The following is a 21,026-nucleotide window of genomic DNA, read 5'->3' as shown; positions in this document are numbered from 1 at the left end:
AGTCAATGATTTGCTTTTTCAGATCCATGTATGTATATTTTTGACCCAGCAGATTTGATCACTTTTTCTGTTAACCCATAATAAAGTCATAAAAGAACCAAACTTCATGAATGTTTTTTGTGACAAAGAAGTATCTGTTCCACTCACTCTATCGGAGAAAAATCTGAGTTGTAGAAATAACTGGAAACTCAAGAGAGCCATGACATTATGTTCTTCACAAGTGTATGTAAACTTCTGACCACAACTGTAAGTCTGCATATGTGTTACAGCTTTACAAATTGTCAAAAGAGAAGGAAGTAAAAAGCTTCAAAAATCACAATTGCTTTGTTTGCTGTCTGTAAAGCTGAACAACTTCCCGTTTAGTAAGGACAGAACACGTCATATTAATAAAGAAAAAATTAAGAGACTGTGAGGTTACATAAGGTAATGTTTATGCGATTTAAAAAACACGACCGGAGACAAAATGATGGACGAGACCACTGTACATTAGATGGGTCACGAACTCACGTCAGTGTCGTGGTGCGTCATGAGCACGGCGAAGTTGGTGAGGTGGCTGCACGAACAGGTGGTGTGCGTGCCGTTGGTGTCCATCAGCCTGCAGCCCTGTGTGGACCACTGGCCTGTCATGGAGCGCTCAGAATAGTTCCAAAAGGAGCAGTTTGGACTGTAGTAGCTCTCCATCTGGGGGGATGAAAAATAAAATATCTGTGATGATTGTGTTTTGTAAGCCACCTCCTAGAGGTCTGAATTTCCAGCGTCAACGTGTTCTACTAAGTCTAACATGTCCGTTATTAAATGCCGAGAAAGCAAACAATAGAAAGCGAAAGGTGGTTACACGTTTTGCATGAGACAAGTTTAAATAGGAATTGATTAACTTGTTCAAGTAGTTTATTTAGTCTTACTTGAATCATTTAGGCATTTTTCATTTAACTATATAACTTAATAGTTACTTAAAGGGAACTTTGGATTTAAAGAGTTGTAGGCTCTAATAAGCCACAATTGTTCTCTTTCATACAAAAATATGTTAGTAGTAACACATAAAATATTGCCCTTGATACAAAAATCGATAATATTCAGTACAGGTTTTGACTTACAGAGGGTGCGATGTTTTATGCGCGCAATGGACGCTAGGGGTGATGACATAATTTGTCACTCACTAGACGAATACTACCGGGTTACTGCAATCCCTTCTGCATGGTGAGATGTCCAACACATGCACTCATCTCATTGGTTAAAAGTGGCGAGTACTTGATATTTGTGTTTTTATTGAGTTTTTTTATTGGCTCAAAATACTTTTTGCATGTGTTACCCCATCATACTTTTAAGCATAGTGTTTTCTTGTGGTAGCTTCGAAGCATATCTGTTGACCACATTAGTCACATAGCATATTTAAACCAAGATGCACTTTAACGTAATAATATCAAATAAGGGTATTTGATATTATTATGTTAAATAAGGGTATTTGATATTATTACATTAAAGTGCATCTTTAGTATGTTCTGTCTGTATGCATCTAAACAAAACAAGCTGAAAGGGCAAGGTAATACTTTGGGTGTCGAATTCGCCTCCTGTAGGACGTTTCGCTAGTGAAGCACATATTTGGCAGCACACTAATTTTTTTCCTACTCTCGTCACATCTCATCCCGTCTTTCCTGTTCCTTTTGCTGCATGTTTTGTGAAATATCAACAGTGCTGTTATTCTCATTAATGTTACTTTCGGGTTCAAATTGAAAGGGTTGAACAGATGACATGTTTACAGTGTAACACAAAAATGAGTACACCCCTCACTAGAGCTGTGCCGATCAATCACGATCGTTTTCAAAGTATCGGAATCGGCAAAAAAATATCGGCCATGCCTTTTTAAAAAAATTATATATATATTTTTTAATTAAATCGTTTTCTAATTGTATTTAACGTTACAGACATAATATGTTACACTCATCCAGAGTCTTTAGTTTCGGCTTAAGGTAGGGTTATCAAATTTATCCCGATAACGGCGGTAATTAATTTTTTAAAAAATGTATCACGTTAAAATATTTAACGCAATTAATGCATGCGTTGCACGACCCACTCACGCATTGTCGCGCTCAATCTGTAATGGCGCCGTTTTACCTATATAGAGAGATAAAAGGCAGCGTAAAATGAGTAGAGTGAATTTTGGCAGCCTTTGGAGCCTTTTTTTAATTGGCTAAAGCCTTACAATCCCTCTCCCTACAATTAGAAATATCATGGGAAGCAATGTGGGGAAGCAAGGTGCCAATTGATCTTTATCGTAACACCTTATGTTATTTCCCAACGCAGAGAAATATATCAATTGGTAGCACTACGCACAGTCATGGTTCCACTTCCCAGCATGCATTTGGCCATGGCTACAGTATCATTTACTGAAAGCTCAACACATACACTAGATGGCAATATTTAGTCACAATATACAAAGTCACAAGTCTTTCTATCCGTGGATCCCTCTCACAGAAAGAATGTTAATAATGTAAATGCCATCTTGAGGATTTATTGTCATAATAAACAAATACAGTACTTATGCACTGTATGTTGAATGTATATATTCGTCCAAGTTTTATTCATTTTTTTCTTAATGCATTGCCAAAATGTATATGATCGGGAAAAATTATCGGGAATGATTGGAATTGAATCGGGAGCAAAAAAAAAAAGCAATCGGATGGGGAAATATCGGGATCGGCAGATACTCCAACTAAAACGATCGGGATCGGATCGGGAACAAAAAAACATGATCGGAACAACCCTACCCCTCACATTTCTGCATATATTTAAGTATATCTTTTCATGGCACAACACTGACAAAATGATACTTTGATACAATGCAAAGTAGTCTGTGTGCAGCTTATATAATACAGTTAATTTATTTTCCCCTCAAAATAACTCAATATAGCCATTAATATCTAAACCTCTGGCAACAAAAGTGAGTACACCCCTTAGAAACTACATCCCTAAATGTCCAAATTGAGTACTGCTTGTCATTTTCCCTCCAAAATGTAATGTGACTCGTTACAGGAGTGCTGTCAGCATTGCTGCTGAGATTGAAGAGGTGGGGGGCCAGCCTGTTAGTGCTCAGACCATACGCCGCACTGTACATCAAATTGTTGTGCATGGCTGTCACCCCAGGAGGAAGCCTCTTCTGAAGACGGTACACAAGAAAGCCTGGCCGTCTCATCAGACCAGAGGGCATGGTTCCAGTAATCAATGTGCTTTGTTGACATGTCTTCTGCAAACTGTTTGCGGGCTTTCTTGTGTACCGTCTCCAGAAGAGGCTTCCTCCTGGGGTGACAGCCATGCACACCAATTTGATGTAGAGCTCGACGTATGGTCTGAGCGCTTACAGGCTGACCCCCCACCACTTCAATCTATGCAGCAATGCTGACAGCATTCCGGTAAGGAGTCACATGACATTTTGGAGGGAAAATGACAAGCAGTACTCAATTTGGACTCACTTTTGTTGCCAGTGGTTTAGATATGAATGGCAATATTTTGAGTTATTTTGAGGGGAAAATAAATTATTATATAAGCTGCACACAGGCTACTTTTCATTGTGTCAAAGTATCATTTTGTCAGTGTTGTCCCATGAAAAAATATACTTAAATATCTGCAGAAATGCGAGCGGTGTACTCACTTTTGTGATACACTGTATGTCGCTAGTCATACTCTTGAAGCCCGGCAGCATAACCATGTGATGTCACCACCCTGTGACGTAAACAACAATGGCGACCTACGAGTTTAACTAATTTTACAAATAGTATAGAAACGAAAACATCAAGAGGGGTTTCAATATCAAATTATTTTAACTCAAAATTATGTTTATCTTTTAAGAACTACAAGTCTTTCTATCCATGGATCACTTTAAGCTGCTACTTTTTTCCCTCCCTCAGTATCCTGCAGCTTATAGTCCAGCGCGGCTTATTTGTTGATTTATTTGGGTTAATAGGTAACACTTTATTTGAGAGCGGCATCATAAGACCATCATAATTATAACACTATCAAGGGCAATAATGAATGCTTATGACAGATGTCATTGTCATCCGGCAAAGTATGTCACAAACTCCATTTATGTCCAGCTCGGATCTTTTAAATCTATTCAAAAGTGAGATAATTTGCCGATGACACAAAATGACATCTGTCATAAGGACTCATTAATGCTCATGGCAGTGTCATGTCATAATTATGATAGTCTTATGGCACGACTGTCAAATAAAATGTTACCAAATACCATAACTAGCAATTAATGAAACAACTGGAACAGCAACTGAAGAAATAATTGGCACATAACATGAATTTTGATTGTTATTTACATCTGTAGCGCTGCAATGCATGCTAGGAGGCATGTTGGACAACAACAGTGTTGATGGCAGGTGGCAGCAGAGGTTGACTGTCTCTCCAAGGGAGCAGTAATGTCCAAATTAAGCTTCTTGAAGCAATGGTGGTTCATTTGGTCTTATGACCGTCATAATTATGACATGACACTATCATGGGCATTACTGAATGCTTATGACAGATGTCATTAAGTGTTATCTGGCAAACTGTCACTATCTCCATTTATGTTCAGCTCGGAACTTTTACATCCATTCAAAAGTGAGATAATTTGCCGGATAACACTAAATGACATCTGGTATAAGCATTCATTAATTGTCATAACAGTGTCATGTCATGATTATGATTGTCTAATGACAGTTTTATGGGGCCTAGCAATAAATGAAACTGAAACAATAACTGAAGAAATAATTTGCAGAGAACATGAATTTTGATTGTTATTTACATCAGTAGTGCTGCAATGCATGCTAGGAGGCATGTTGGACGACAACAATGTTGACAGCAGGTGGAGCAGTAATGGGCAAATTAAGCTTCTCGAAGCAATGAAGCTTTTCAGCCCATTGGTTCAAAGCTTCATGGTGGTTCATTTGGTCTTATGACAGTCTTACGGTGCCGCTGTCAAATAAAGTGTTACTGGTTACTATCTTTTGGTGTAAATATTCCATAATACAGTGAGGAGTGCTGCGGCTTATAGTCCAGTGCGGCTTATCTGTGAACAAATGCTGTTTTTGTGTCAAATTTGGTGGTTGCGGCTTATAGTAAGGTGTGCCTTATAGTCCAAAAATTATGGTAGTTGCGTGTAACTACTTGAAATAAAGTTCTTGCATAAATACTGTTGAGTTAATTATCGAGGGTTGATTGAATATTTGCTTGATTGATTAAATATTTGCTTGTGCTCATATATACCTAATACATACATAATACATATTGCCATATTTTTAATTATTTGATATAACCAGTAAATGATTATTGCTTACTATACTAGGTATAATGTTTAAGTGTTACAAAGTGTTATAAAGGGTCGGGGTGACAACTGCCTTGCTTCATGGCCGCAACATTGCGTAACTAGACCTTCTAGGACATCTTCAGCATCTTACGTCTGGACTTTCATCTAGACTTTCGAGGACAATCTTCCATTCGAGGACATCCTCCATGGCCGCAGTGTTGCATAACTGAAGTGTCTGGGTCATTCTGACCACTTTACCTAAGTGCCCTTGCTTACACACGTGTATTTAGTTAGTTCCACCGACATGCTCACACATAGCCAACCAAAATCACATGGGTGTCTCCAGGTTGCTTTCCCCCTCCCTTTAGGGTGGCACCCTTCTGTGTTAGGACAAACCCCTAATAAAAGAAAGAGCAAGGAGGTTTTTTTTAGATCAATTTTGGTGACTATACAGCGTAATCTAGCATTTCTCTGTCTAGTCCCTCCTTGCTCTCCTTGGCCAAGAAAACCGAGTGTCTTCTCTCCTTATTTTTGGGTAATTTTACAAATGTCTACCTAAGGGTCTATTTTTAAACTTGACAGATACTATAATTTTTGGGGGGGAGTGCACACTGCTATTTGTGTTTGTTTGAGGCTGCGTTCAGACTGCAGGCATATCTGATGCCAATCTGATTCCTCCTCAAATCCGATTTTACAGTTCATACTATTTTTAGCAAGTGTCCAAATCAGATCTGGCCCTGTTCAGACAGGGCCACATTATTGACACACCTGACGGATTGCTATAGCAACGAAGGCATCATCCGGCATAGAGTGACGTCACGGACAGTCAAATCCAATTTGAGCTGTTCAGACTGAGAAAGACCTTGTCCAAATATGATATAAAACTACTTCTTGAATGTGGTTTCAATCCGTCTCGCAAAAATCTGATATCTGTGCTTTGGGACTGAACAAGGCTTTAGTCGCCCACCTGTAGGTGTTTTAGTGTGAAGACCACCGGCTCGGTGAGAAAGACACGGCTGGACTCTTTGTTGATGGAGGCCGAGATGACGTGGGAGTTGACCGCAAGGCGCCTCCGGCCGTGGGCCGACTGCGCGTCCATCTTAACTGTGGCGTTCTCGGTGGACAGGAAGGAGCCCAGATTCTTATACAGGATGAACACCACCTTCACTTGCCCTGCGGGAGAGAAGTAAAGCGTCAAAACGGGAGCGCAAATGGAAGCAAAACGTGGGCGTAATATGCTAATGACGCTAAGAGTGACAGATACGGAGGGCGGGGAGTGACAGGGCGAGAGCGCGGGAGACAAAGGGAGGGAGTTAGTGAAGGTTAGAATGATGGGAAGGAGCGTTTCATTTGAATGGCTGGCGGCCGGCGAGATTTAATGCGGAGGGCAATGGAACATTCATCCCTCAAGCGTTCACAGATCTCTTATTATTCCCTATGAATATTTCATGTGCGTTTGTTTCAATCATTCTAATCTGGTTGCCGAGCGCAGACAGACAACAGAGGAAGGATTGGGATGAGAGCGCCAAATGTGCGGGAGGAGAGCGCAAGATTGCCGAGGTTGCCGGGTGCGACCGGCGGGCTCGATTGTGATCGACATGCCTTCCTTTCCCATTCTATTAAGACTCGGAAATGGTCTCAGCGCTTTTTGTTAATCTGATTAGCCGATTATTATGAAGGACCAACTCGGTGGCTGCTTTAGGCTCGCATAAAAATGCAAATTGACGGAGAAAAGAGTGAGCTGTGTGGTTAGTCATTGGCTGCTGTTGAAGGCGAAAAAAATTCAATCCATTTTTAAAAAAAAAATCTAACTTTCTATGGCCTTTTTCAGACTGGCAGCCAAAATCTAATTTTTAGCCCATCCACATTGAAACCCGATGGCGCTTTTGTAGGTGTCTTCCAGCATAGAGTGACATCATGGACAGCCAAAACCCATCTAAACTGTTCAGACTGAGAAGCATCTTGACCATATATGATATGAAACTACCGTATTTTTCTGATTATACGTCGCACCTGAGTATAAGTAGCACCAGCCAAAAAATGCGCAATGAAAAGGAAAAAAACATACCGTATTGGCCCAAATATTAGACGGTGGGTTTTTTTTGCATTGAAATAACACTGAAAAAGAGGGGGTCATCTTATATTCGCGGTCTAGACATTGGTGTTATACTTGTATAGCGCTTTTCTACCTTAAGGCACTCAAAGCGCTTTACACTACATTGTCATCTACCTACTGGTGACGCAGCACCAGGAGCAATGTGGGGTTCAGTATCTTGCTCAAGGATACTTAGGAGAGTTCATCAGGGCGCAGAATCGAACCCTTAACCTCTGGTTTGGGGGACAACTACTCTACCACTGAGCCACACCATCCCCATTATACCCATTCACGACGCTAGATGGCGCCAGATATCATTGAAGCAATGTTCTGTCATGACAGATCTCAGCTACTCTCCCCGTTCACGACGGTAGATGGCGCCAGATATCATTGAAGCGATATTCTGTCATGACAAATCTCATCTACTCTTTTTAGTTTAGCCAGTTTGCAATATTTTATCACAATGTTTTTCCTTATTCAGATTTGTCGACCCCCTCTTTTTCAAGACTCAAGTTTGAAAAAAGACTTTTTGAACACCAAATTAATTCTTATACAGAAAATAATGACAGTACATCCGAAACAAATGATTATAACAATAGAGAAAAAGCATGTTATTTTGCCTCATTCAAATCTTAATATCTGAACATTTCAATATGTAAACTAAAGTGCAATCACATTCGTAAATGAATGGCTTCTGGTTTTTGAAATGTAAATAAACCAATCTATTGTGATAAAACAACAAAATTGCAATAACTGCATTGACCATCAAAGTGAAGTCTAACTAACTGTAGTCTTGAAACAAATCTGAATAAGGAAAAACACTGCAATAAAAAATTGCAAACTGGTTAAACTTGAGAGAAGCTGAGATCTGTCATGACAGAACATCGCTTCAATAATATCTGGCGCCATCTAGCATCGTGAATGGGGAGAGTAGCGGAGATCTGTCGTGACAGAACATCGCTTCAATGGTATCTGACGCCATCTAGCGTCGTGAATGGGTATAACGTCTAGAAAGCGGATATAAGATGACCCCCTCTTTTTCAATTTTATTTCAATGCAAAAAGCACCGTGGGGGACGGCCCCCTACTTGAAGGCGTGGTGCAGTGTCTGCCGAATATGTCCCGTCAATATCATTATGACGTCTATGACTCATCAAAACCTCATTTCATTGTTTTTGTTTTTTTTTAAATTTTTTTCTTCTTTTTTTTTTTCTTATCAATGATAACTATATTGTGACTTTGCCCGCGCTCAAAATAGTTGCAACAATTCGAATATTGTTGAATTGTTTTTTGTGTTGCTGACCATTGCGACTGTACTGCTTGATCGTAGATGCCGACAGATGGATGGTGCTGTCGTTGTCGTGATTTAGCGGGAAAGACAAGTCTTGCAGGTCTCCCTCAGTGCTCAAGACGTGCACTTCCAAATCTGTTGAGGAAAGAAAATGCATTTGTAAGCAAATGACACCAGTGTTGAATGCTGTTCATTTTTTTGTGTTTTTTAAAAAAATCAGTTTACCTATGTTAGCCGCCTTGTCAGAGAATCGACTCCCGTACATGTTGTTGGCCAGCAGGAAGGCTCCTTTCTCCAGGATGTCCAGCAGCATTGTGGCCGTGTGTGCCTGCTCTGTGCTGTTCATGTCCTGCCAGGAGAGCAGTACCTCAGGGCGCAGGAGGTTGTCCACCGTCTGCACCACAGCCTTAAAAACACAACACAAAGCCTGCTTGTGAAGGACTTAAAAAACACATTTTGATTGATTAGAGGCTAACATAACATAAGAACGGACATTTTTGCTTTTTCTCACACTACTACGACTGTTTCAAAACTGGATTTTATTTTACTTCAGTGCTTTATAAACCTGGCGGGCTGCCGGGCTTCCTTTATTTTTCAGAAAGGGTCTTTCTATAGTGACTTTAGTTTGATAAAATAATATACTCTACTTACTAACGTCTCTTCATACAGTATTTTTAGGTTACAACACGCCTCAACAGGAAAATATTGCTTCTTGTTATGAAAGAAACAGCAGGATACTAAAAGGCAAAAATGCACGATGGGCTGCTACTCACAGCCTCTAGAATTTACTGAATGTAAGATTTTTATAATAGCGTACCGCACAAATGCTATTTTTAGACCGTGACGTCACCATCGTAACGCGGAAGCGGGTCAACATAAACGCGCCCTCGTATCAATCCCATGTTATTCCTGCTTGTTTTCTCTGGTAATCTTTCAAAAAAGAACATGCTGAGTAAACACTGATGCTATGGAACTTGTAGAAACGAATCTAGACATTACAACATATGAAGGATGTTTTCTTCTTCATACGTTTCAGAAAACCAAAAACTCTGGGGAAAAAAAAAATGTGAAAAATTGATCAACTTACGCGGACGTCTAAAAGACCACTTTAACGCCAGCAAGGTACTGCATTCAAATTTCATATGCAGTAAACATTTTGGTGGGGGTTAGGGTTAGGGTGAGGACGAAGAGGTAAGCCATTTTGATATTTTTACTTATTTGTACACATTGTTATATCCTTGTTTACCTAAAAACACAGTGACATCTTTTTAAAACGATACATCGATTCTTGTTGGGAGCATATCGATAACCTTTTGGGCTACAAAGTATCGCAATATGTCATCTTTTTGATATATACACTCCTATTGTGCAGCAGACCGAAAAATGGTTAGATTCTGACTTTACGACACCGGAATCTTGACCGCCATTTTATTACAAGTCTTTTTTATTTGTTATTGTTGTTGCACAAACAGTACCTAATTGTACCTCACAACATCTTATTTTTTACTTTTACTAAATTAACATGACGTGTTCTGTCCTCACTAAACGTGAAGTTTTTCAGCTTGACAGACCGCACACAAAGCAATTGTGCTTTTTACTTTCTTCACTTTTGACAATTTGAAAAGCTGTAACACACATACAGTGGGGCAAATAAGTACTTAGTCAACCACTAATTGTGCAAGTTCTCCTGCTTGAAAAGATTAGAGACGCCTGTAATTGTCAACATGGGTAAACCTCAACCATGAGAGACAGAATCTGGAAGAAAAAAAAAAAACAAACTCGCATCGTTTGATTTTTAAAGAATTTATTTCCAAATTAGAGTGGAAAACAAGTATTTGGTCACCTACAAACAAGCAAGATTTCTGGCTGTCAAAGAGGTCTAACTTCTTCTAACGAGGCTCCACTCGTTACCTGTATTAATGGCAACTGTTTTAACTCCTTATCGGTATAAAAGACACCTGTCCACAACCTCAGTCAGTCACACTTTAAACTCCACTATGGCCAAGACCAAAGAGCTGTCGAAGGACACCAGAGACAAAATTGTAGACCTGCACCAGGCTGGGAAGACTGAATCTGCAAAAGGTAAAACACTTGGTGTAAAGAAATCAACTGTGGGAACAATTATTAGAAAATGGAAGACATACAAGACCACTGATAATCTCCCTCGATCTGGGGCTCCATTCAAGATCTCACCCCGTGGCGTCAAAATGATAACAAGAACGGTGAGCAAAAATCCCAGAAACACACGGGGGGACCTAGTGAATGACCTACAGAGAGCTGGGACCACAGTAACAAAGGCTACTATCAGTAACACAATGCGCCGCCAAGGACTCAAATCCTGCACTGCCAGACGTGTCCCCCTGCTGAAGCCAGTACACATCCAGGCCCGCCTGCGGTTTGCTAGAGAGCATTTGGATGATCCAGAAGAGGACTGGGAGAATGTGTTATGGTCAGATGAAACCAAAATAGAACTTTTTGGTAGAGACACGTTTTTGTGTTTGGAGGAGAAAGAATACTGAATTACATCCAAAGAACACCAGACCCACTGTGAAGCATGGGGGTGGAAACATAATGCGTTGGGGCCATTTTTCTGCAAAGGGACCAGGACGACCGATCTGTGTAAAGCAGACACGTCCAAAGTCTGGCCCGGGGGCCAAATGCGGCCCACAGTCAAATTTCATCCGGCCCCCAACCTCTGTCATAAAATCAATAACGTCTGGCCCGCACACAGACCTAATAAATTGGTCGGCAGTACTGCCACCGGCATATGAAGTAGCTTATACACTAAATGCTACTCCTCATTTACCCACTAAAAGGCAGCAGTACTCTAAGCAACATTACCCCTTGTGACCCATTACCCCCAATTTTCTAAAATGGCGACACTCAACAAAAAAAAAAAAGAAAGTTGACTGCGGCTGTCGATGCTTCAAGGAAAGGTGGAAATTGGACTACTTCTTCACTAAAATATGCAACAACTGTGTTTGCCTATTTGCAAAGAGACAGTTGCTGTATTTAAAGTGTTCAATGTGAGGTGATATTACCAAACAAGACACGCTGACATGTACGAGAAGATTACAGGGAAGATATATAGCGAGAAATTGAAGCAACTTGAAGTTAGTTTAATTTTACAGCAGCAGTATTTCGCAAGAGCCCGAGAGATGAAAGATAACGCCACAAAGGCTAGTTGCAAGATTGTTGAAATTATTAATTGAAAAAAATAATAAAGCAAATGTGACACACAGAATGGCTTGCTAAAATTTGCTTAAATATATTGTTCTACGTACAAGAACGTCAGTCAAGATCGGCCCCCAACAATTTTACCACACCAAATTTGGCCCCCCCTTGCAAAAAGTTTGGACACCCCTGGTGTAAAGGAAAGAATGAATGGGGCCATGTATCGAGAGATTTTGAGTGAAAATCTCCTATTCCATCAGCAAGGACTTTGAAGATGAGACGTGGCTGGGTCTTTCAGCATGACAATGATCCCAAACACACAGCCAGGGCAACAAAGGAGTGGCTTCGTAAGAAGCATTTCAAGGTCCTGAAGTGGCCTAGCCAGTCTCCAGATCTCAACCCGATAGAAAATCTGTGGAGGGAGTTCAAAGTCCGTGTTGCCCAACGACAGCCCCAAAACATCACTGCTTTAGAGGAGATCTGCATGGAGGAATGGACCAAAATACCAGCAACAGTATGTAAAAAGCTTGTGAAGAGTTACAGAAAACGTTTGGCCTCTGTTATTGCCAACAAAGGGTACACAACAAAGTATTGAGATGAACATTTGGTATTGACCAAATACTTATTTTCCACCATGATTTGCAAATAAATTCTTTAAAAATCAAAAAATGTGATTTTCTGTGTTTTTTTTCCTCCACATTCTGTCTCTCATGGTTGAGGTTTACCCATGTTGACAATTACAAGCCTCTCTAATATTTTCAAGTTAGAGAACTTGCACAATTAGTGGTTGACTAAATACTTATATGCCCCACTGTATGTACACGTCAGTTCAAAACAATACGCACTTTAACAATAAAACACTTGAGACAAAACGATTGGTGTTCAAACGTCCATCTAGTCCGATCAAAATGTAAATTTACTTGATTAAATTAGCCTAATTTGCCTTACAAAAGTCTGTTAGCTTAATTGCTACAAATGCTAACGTTTTTACAATTCTTGCTTTTTTTGTTAAACAGTGACACCTTTTTAAAACAAAATATTGATTTCAAAGTATCGGGATATGCCATCTTTTCGATATATTGTCACACTCCTATTGTACAGCAGACCGAAATAAAATGCATTCAGTTAAAATGCATTCAGTTGTAATTTTATTTGATGAATGATGTCATTCTTTTACTGAGATCACTTCCAATAAAAGATTGACTGTCATGCAGACAGAGCTGCTTCTGCTCATAAAAGCTAAATCACATTCAAATTGGCTCCATCATTGCTGCATTGTGTCAAAAACTGTGTGTTCGGGCTATTTTTCATGCAACGACGTCTTAGGTGGTGTCATGTAACTGCATGTGCTGCAGAAAGGTCAGAGAGAAAAGAAAGCAATATTTCATCATAACAAGGACAAACACACACACAGGCAGTGCTTTGGTGATATTGCGTTACAGGTTTCTGAGGAGCATGGATTTTGCAGATATATTAAAAAACAGCAGCTTGGCGACGTCGTGTTCACTGACACGTTTGCAACCTTTGTTTATTTAAATTGTGCAATGGTACTTTGACTTTCGAATTCAATTCGGAAGTCGTATACAGGTGAGTTTACCGATTCATTTAGTCATTCTTACGTGATTAGGATGTTCCCTCTCATTAAATTCATGTTTTCACTCATTTTGACTTCACAAAATGTATTTTTCTTGAAATAATATTATGAATTTCTCTCATTTTACATTATTGTCATGAATTTGTCATGAAGTTTTACATCCTCATATACTTGCAACTTTTTGAGGGTGGTAAATATTTCATTGTGGTATAATACACTAGGGCTGCAGCGAATTATTTTAGTAGTCGATTAATCGGTGAAGAAGTTAGTTCGAATTATTGAGTAATCGGATAAGGAACATGAAAAATTAAAATACCTGAGCTGAGCCTCAAACAGAATAAAAAAATGAATAAAAGAGGATCTAAGTACAACAAAAGAACAATTGGCTAACTTACATAGCAAAGGTTCGCTAGCTTAAAGGCGATAAACTGCTAAAAGAAATTTTTACAATACTCTTAACAAATTGTTCACATATTCCCCAAAAAACAGCTAAATACCTATAAACTAAATTATGATTGCATAAATAAAAACATTAGTTCAAAGAAAAACCTAGCTTTTGTTGGTCTTAACAGGGAGCAGCTGGATTCAGCCATGTAAAATGAGTTATGTCATATTCACTGTCGCCGCTAGAGGGCAGTGTATCCATCCAACTCAATAAAAATAAATGCAAACACTTTCAAAACAAAACCATTACAACTCCACTTTAATGAAACGAATACTCCAAGCAGCAACATTTAATTAGTCTTTTTTTCTTTTTTTGCCTTGCACTACTTAATGCCAGCAGCATTTGACCTCATTGTTTGTGATTTATTATTGATATTTGTTATTTCTTGATACGTTAATAAAGAATTTATGTGTTCCAAAAAGTTTTTTTGTGAATTAATAAGCTTCAACAAAAATTTCATTATTAAAGTAAAAAAAAAAAAAAAAAAAAAAAAAAAAAAAAATTATTAGATTAGTCGACTAATCGTAAAAATAGTCGGCTGACTCATCGGAAGGAAATTAGTCGATTGGGACAGCCCTACATTATACGTCAGTGTGGGTATATAATTTTTTTTACATTGTAGTAGTAGTTTGACTCTCCCTATATTCTTTCTCAGCAAACATCCTCTAATCATGTTACAGCTTTATTGCATGGCTCTTGATCATAAAGCCCACCTGCCGATTGCGACAGTAAGACTAATTAGAAAACAAGACGGCGTCTCCCTGAGGAATTATCCTCCTTCACAAGTGTGTACAGCTGGCAGACAAAAGCGAAGCCGTACCTGGATGTAGGCCCTACACGTCCGCTCTCGCTTCTGGAACTGGATGGAGAGAAAATGAAGGAATTCAAGATAAAAATAAGCATCAATCGATAAGACCCCCTGCCTGCTCGCGTCCTGGTCTACCTTGTTGTAGTTGCGTGCGGCCGACTCCTTGTTCCCGGGCCTGAGGGATTGCAGCTGGGCGTCCAGAATGTCCAGGAGCTGCTCGATGAGTCGCACCGACGAGCTGATGTCCCCTGCCTGGATCCGCCCTCGCGTGTGATTGGCTAGCTCGCCGGCGATGTTCGCCGCATTCTCGCCGCTTTTGATCTTTGTGGCAAAAAGCACAAAAACGCGCGTTTTACTGAAGCGGAGCCCGACGACAGAACAACAGGCTTTGATTCCGCTTATCTGAAACTGTGCGGATTCATGCGTTGAGTAGAAGCAAAAAGCATGTTTTAAAAAAAAAAAAGCGTCGAGTTATTTTCCCCAGACCCTTGGAAAGGGATCTTCATCAAAGCTCCTCTTGTAAACAAACCTTGTAGTACACACTGTCAAGTAGAAGCTCAGTTCACAAATCACACCCTGAGCGAGCGCTTTTTCTGCCACCGCTATCGATCGTTGCCAAAAGCAGGAGCTGGAATGGATTATTCACAGCGTAAAACTTTCCATCGTCCACTAAAATTAGTTGCAATTGAGACTAGGGGTGTGACAAAATATCGAAATGGTGATAAACCGTGATACTTTGTATCAGTGTTATTTTTGGCAGACATTAATTTTCGTTTTAGTCTTTTGGACAATACCGTATTGGCCCGAATACAAGACAGTGTTTTTTGCATTGAAAAAGAACTGAAAAAGTGGGGGTCGTCTTACATTTGTGGTCTAGACGTTATACCCATTCACGACGCTAGATGGCGCCAGATATCATTGAAGCGATGTTCTGTCATGACAGATCTAAGCTACTCTCCCCATTCACGACGCTAGATGGCGCCAGGTATCATTGAAGCGATGTTCTGTTATGACAGATCTCCGCTACTCTCACCAGTTTCACCAGTTTGCATTATTGTATTGGAATGTTTTTCCTTCCTTAGATTTGTTTTAAGACTACATTTATAGTTATACTTCACTTTAATGTTTAATGCAGTTAATGCAATTTTGTTGCTTTATCACAATATATTGGTTTACGTATTTACCTTTCAAAAACCAGAAGCCATTCATTTACGAATGTCATTGGACTTTAGTTTACATATTTACAGTTGATCACTTTTTTTTGTTCACCCATAATAAAGTCATAAAAGAACCAAACTTCATGAATGTTTTTTGTGACAAAGAAGCATCTGTTCCAATCACTCTATCAGAGAAAAATCAGAGTTGTAGAAATAACTGGAAACTCAAGAGAGCCATGACATTATGTTCTTCACAAGTGTATGTAAACTTTTGACCACAACTGTAAATGTTCAGATATTAAGATTTGAATGAGGCAAAATAACATGCTTTTTCTCTGAAATATATTATTATAATCATTTGTTTCAGATGTACTATAATTATTTTCTGTATAAAAATTAATTTGGTGTTCAAAAAGTCATTTTTTCAAACTTGAGTCTTGAAAAAGACGGGGTCGTCTTATAATCAGGGCCGTCTTATATTCGGGCCAATACGGTAATACTTATGAGTCTTAGTCACTGTTGTCACAGATTACTTGAAAAAGCAGTTTGATTACTGATTACGCCTCAAAAAAAGTAATCTAGTTACATTACTGATTGCTTTATAATCAAAGTAAATTAGTTACTTTAAAAGTAATTTATCGGTTGCGTTTTACCAGTTTTTCTCCCTTTGCTGCCTCAACTATAGAGTTAGTTCATAATGATATTGACGGGACACATTCCCCAGACACTGCGCCACGCCTTCAAGTAGGGGGCCGTCCCACACTCCACTTCAGTTGGTCGCAGTTATTCTCGAACACATGCAGCGATCCAACGCCAGATTTAGGTTGAAAAAGTACAAAAGCTGTACCACATACAAACAGGAAGGATTGTCTCAGGAGTGATTTGTTCGAGGATTCAAGGTACCGTATTTTTTGGACGATAAGTCGCACCAGAGTATGAGTTGCATTTTTGGGGGAAATTTACTTGATTAAATCCAACACATAGAAAAGATGTCATCTTGAAAGGCAATTTAAAATAAAAATAGAATAGAGAACAACGTGCTGAATAAGTGTACAGTATGTTAATGTTACATGATGTATGAACAACGAAATGCGAACGTGGCCGGTATGTCAACGTAACAGAGCTATTAAGAGTTATTCACATAACTATAGCATAAAGAACATGCTAACAACTTTACCAAACCATTAGTGTCCCTCCAAAACACCAAAATAATATGTGAAATGATATCATAATGTGTTAATAGTTTAACACATAAGTCGCTCCAGAGTATAAGTCGCACCTCCAGTCAAACTATGAAAAAAAACTGTGACTTATAGTCCGAAAAATACGGTAATTATTATAATTTTCGTACCATGCATGCATTTTGAAACGTGAAAAAAATCAATCAATGGGAGAAATTAACTGCTACGGCATTGGTGTCAGAATTTGCAATATTTCCGTCAAATAAATGCTAACTGCCTGTTTTGTTTTTTTTGCTTTTAACCAAGAATACTGTTTTACGTACATATATATTAAGAATTCAGGGATTTAAGCAATAATTCAAAAGAATTTTCAACGTAAAAAGCTCTTTGTGGTGATAAGGCGGCGCCACAGCGGCTTGAACACTAGCACCACATTCGACATATTTACGTAAAATAAATGCTAACGGCCCTTTTTTTTTTTTTTTTTGCTTTTAACCAAGAATCGAGACTTGTTTTACGTCCATATCTATAAAGAATTCCTGGATTTACGCATTTATTCACAAGAAATTTCAACGTAAAAAGCTCTTTGTGGTGATAAGGCGGCGCCACAGTGGCTTAAACACTAGCAGCACATTCAACATATTTATGTAAAATAAATGCTAACTGCCTGGTTCTTTGTCCCTTTAACAAAGAATCGAGACTGTTTTACGTCCATATTTATGAAGAATTCAGGGATTTAAGCATTTATTCACAAGAATTTTCAACGTTAAAAGCTCTTTGTGGTGATAAGACTAGCAGCAGATTCGGCATATTTACCGTATTTTTCGGACTATAAGTCGCAGTTTTTTTCATAGTTTGGCTGGGGGTGCGACTTATACTCAGGAGCGACTTATGTGTGAAATTATTAACACATTATGATATCATTTCACATGTTATTTAGGTGTTTTGGAGTGACACTGAAGGTTCGGTAAACTTGTTAGCATGTTCTTAATGCTATAGTTATCTGAATAACTTAATAGCTATGGCCACGTTCGCGTTCTGCCTTTGGCAATGTGTGTTCAATTGTATTATTGACTTTTTTATATTGAAATGCATGCTTTTAGTTTGTGGCGCTTTCACGCCCACGTGGGGGCGCACTTGCACTTGTTTACGTGAAGAAGAGCGCTCACACGCCAGAAGAAGACCGATAGCTATGTAGCTCTGACTGAGTGGGCGAGTTAGCGAGAGAGAAAATGCAGCTGCGAACCTACGTTCATTGTTTATGCTTGTAAAATATCTCGACAGAGGCAATGCCTGCGTGTATCATCTTTTCTGCTGTTGTTGTGTGTTTTCTACCCGCGATCGGACACTTAAAGCCAGTTGTGTGGTTGTTTGAACAATGCGCTAATGCTAGCGAACGCATGCTAACCGTTTGTGTCATGTCATTGCTGTAAAAGCACCTAATTATCTTTTATTTACAGTGCCTTGCAAAATTATTTGGCCCCCTTGAACCTTGCAACCTTTCGCCACATTTCAGGCTTCAAACATAAAGATATAAAATTTTAATTTTTTGTCAAGAATCAACAACAAGTGGGACACAATCGTGAAATGGAACAAAATTTATTGGATAATTTAAACTTTTTTAACAAATAAAAAACTGAAAAGTGGGGCGTGCAATATTATTCGGCCCCCTTGCGTTAATACTTTGTAGCGCCACCTTTTGCTCCAATTACAGCTGCAAGTCGCTTGGGGTATGTTTCTATCAGTTTTGCACATCGAGAGACTGACATTCTTGCCCATTCTTCCTTGCAAAACAGCTCGAGCTCAGTGAGGTTGGATGGAGAGTGTTTGTGAACAGCAGCCTTCAGCTCTTTCCACAGATTCTCCATTGGATTCAGGTCTGGACTTTGACTTGGCCATTCTAACACCTGGATACGTTTATTTTTGAACCATTCCATTGTAGATTTGGCTTTATGTTTTGGATCATTGTCATGTTGGAAGATAAATCTCCGTCCCAGTCTCAGGTCTTGTGCATATACCAACAGGTTTTCTTCCAGAATGTTCCTGTATTTGGCTGCATCCATCTTCCCGTCAATTTTAACCATCTTCCCTGTCCCTGCTGAAGAAAAGCAGGCCCAAACCATGATGCTGCCACCACCATGTTTGACAGAGGGGATGGTGTGTTCAGGGTGATGAGCTGTGTTGCTTTTACGCCAAACATATCGTTTTGCATTGTGGCCAAAAAGTTCAATTTTGGTTTCATCTGACCAGAGCACCTTCTTCCACATGTTTGGTGTGTCTCCCAGGTGGCTTGTGGCAAACTTTAAACGAGACTTTTTATGGATATCTTTGAGAAATGGCTTTCTTCTTGCCACTCTTCCTTAAAGGCCAGATTTGTGCAGTGTACGACTGATTGTTGTCCTATGGACAGACTCTCCCACCTCAGCTGTAGATCTCTGCAGTTCATCCAGAGTGATCATGGGCCTCTTGGCTGCATCTCTGATCAGTTTTCTCCTTGTTTGAGAAGAAAGTTTGGAAGGACGGCCGGGTCTTGGTAGATTTGCAGTGGTCTGATGCTCCTTCCATTTCAATATGATGGCTTGCACAGTGCTCCTTGAGATGTTTTAAGCTTGGGAAATCTTTTTGTATCCAAATCCGGCTTTAAACTTCTCCACAACAGTATCTCGGACCTGCCTGGTGTGTTCCTTGGTTTTCATAATGCTCTCTGCACTTTAAACAGAACCCTGAGACTATCACAGAGCAGGTGCATTTATACGGAGACTTGATTACACACAGGTGGATTCTATTTATCATCATCGGTCATTTAGGACAACATTGGATCATTCAGAGATCCTCACTGAACTTCTGGAGTGAGTTTGCTGCACTGAAAGTAAAGGGGCCGAATAATATTGCACGCCCCACTTTTCAGTTTTTTATTTGTTAAAAAAGTTTAAATTATCCAATAAATGTTGTTCCACTTCACGATTGTGTCCCACTTGTTGTTGATTCTTGACAAAAAAATTAAATTTCATATCTTTATGTTTGAAGCCTGAAATGTGGCGAAAGGTTGCAAGATTCAAGGGGGCCGAATACTTTTGCAAGGCACTGTACGTCGATGCGAACCTGTTTAATTCGAGGATGAAATTGATTCAGCATATTATACGGACATCCAGCATCGTCATTTGGGAGTTTAGCCCGCTGAATAGCCAGGACCGAGCCGTAGGGTCCTGGTGAGGATAGTATATTCGCATTTCGTTGTTCATGCACTGTACACTGTACACTTATTCAGCATTTTGTCCTCTATTGTATTTTTATTATTAAATTGCCTTTCAAGATGACATGTCTGTTCAATGTGTTGGATTTTATCAAGTAAATTTCCCCCAAAAATGCGACTTATACTCCGGTGCGAATTGTATATGTTTTTTTTCTCTTCGTTGGGCATTTTATTGCTGGTGCGACTTATACTCAGGTGCGACTTGTAGTCCGAAAAATACGGTACGTAAAATAAATGTGAACTGTCCGTTCTTTTTGCTTTTGACCAATAATCGAGACTGTTTTACATCCATAACTATAAAGAATTCAGAGATTTAAGCATTTATTCATAAGAATCTTCAACGTAAAAAGCTCTTTGTGGTGATAAGGCGGCGCCACAGAGGTTTAAACACTAGAAGGACATTCTAAACAGCGGATTAAAAGACTAATTTCTCGTCATCTGCGCTTTGCCAAATTGTTGTATATAGTCGAATCGGCTCAAAACATGATTCTAATTCACATGATAATGCTATTCAAGACTTTTTTCGTACGCTGTCGTACACGCTTTAATAAAGACGTATTATCTCCCTTTAACAGCTGTTTAGTTAATCATGAGGTATAATCAATGTTAGTTGGAATCTAATCTTTTATATATATATATTTGTCAGTTTATAAGCAAATCAAACAAGCCCCAAGTCATCTCCTGAGAATTGACTGAACAGGAGACCTATTCGTAGATGACTACATTTCACTTTTTGATTGAC

General features: G+C 39.3%; 1 protein-coding gene across 11 annotated transcripts in view; it reads right to left on the bottom strand.

Annotated features, from left to right (window-relative positions):
* The window catches only part of LOC130932163 (adhesion G protein-coupled receptor L1-like), a 510,564-nt gene that overhangs the window by 48,106 nt on the left and 441,432 nt on the right, over positions 1–21,026 (bottom strand). For all 11 annotated transcript variants that reach the window (XM_057861607.1, XM_057861610.1, XM_057861613.1 and 8 more), the window contains 6 exons: positions 14,829–15,014; positions 14,706–14,744; positions 8,898–9,078; positions 8,685–8,807; positions 6,255–6,460; positions 508–681 (listed from right to left, as the gene is read on the bottom strand). In XM_057861607.1, the coding sequence (XP_057717590.1) occupies positions 508–681; positions 6,255–6,460; positions 8,685–8,807; positions 8,898–9,078; positions 14,706–14,744; positions 14,829–15,014 (909 nt within the window). The remainder of the gene's footprint in view (positions 1–507; positions 682–6,254; positions 6,461–8,684; positions 8,808–8,897; positions 9,079–14,705; positions 14,745–14,828; positions 15,015–21,026) is intronic.

Source organism: Corythoichthys intestinalis, chromosome 16, assembly GCF_030265065.1.
Source record: "Corythoichthys intestinalis isolate RoL2023-P3 chromosome 16, ASM3026506v1, whole genome shotgun sequence".
In the NCBI taxonomy this organism is placed as follows: domain Eukaryota; kingdom Metazoa; phylum Chordata; class Actinopteri; order Syngnathiformes; family Syngnathidae; genus Corythoichthys; species Corythoichthys intestinalis.
The sequence above is the reverse complement of the archived record's forward strand: the minus strand, read 5'-3'. Positions and strand labels throughout refer to the sequence as shown.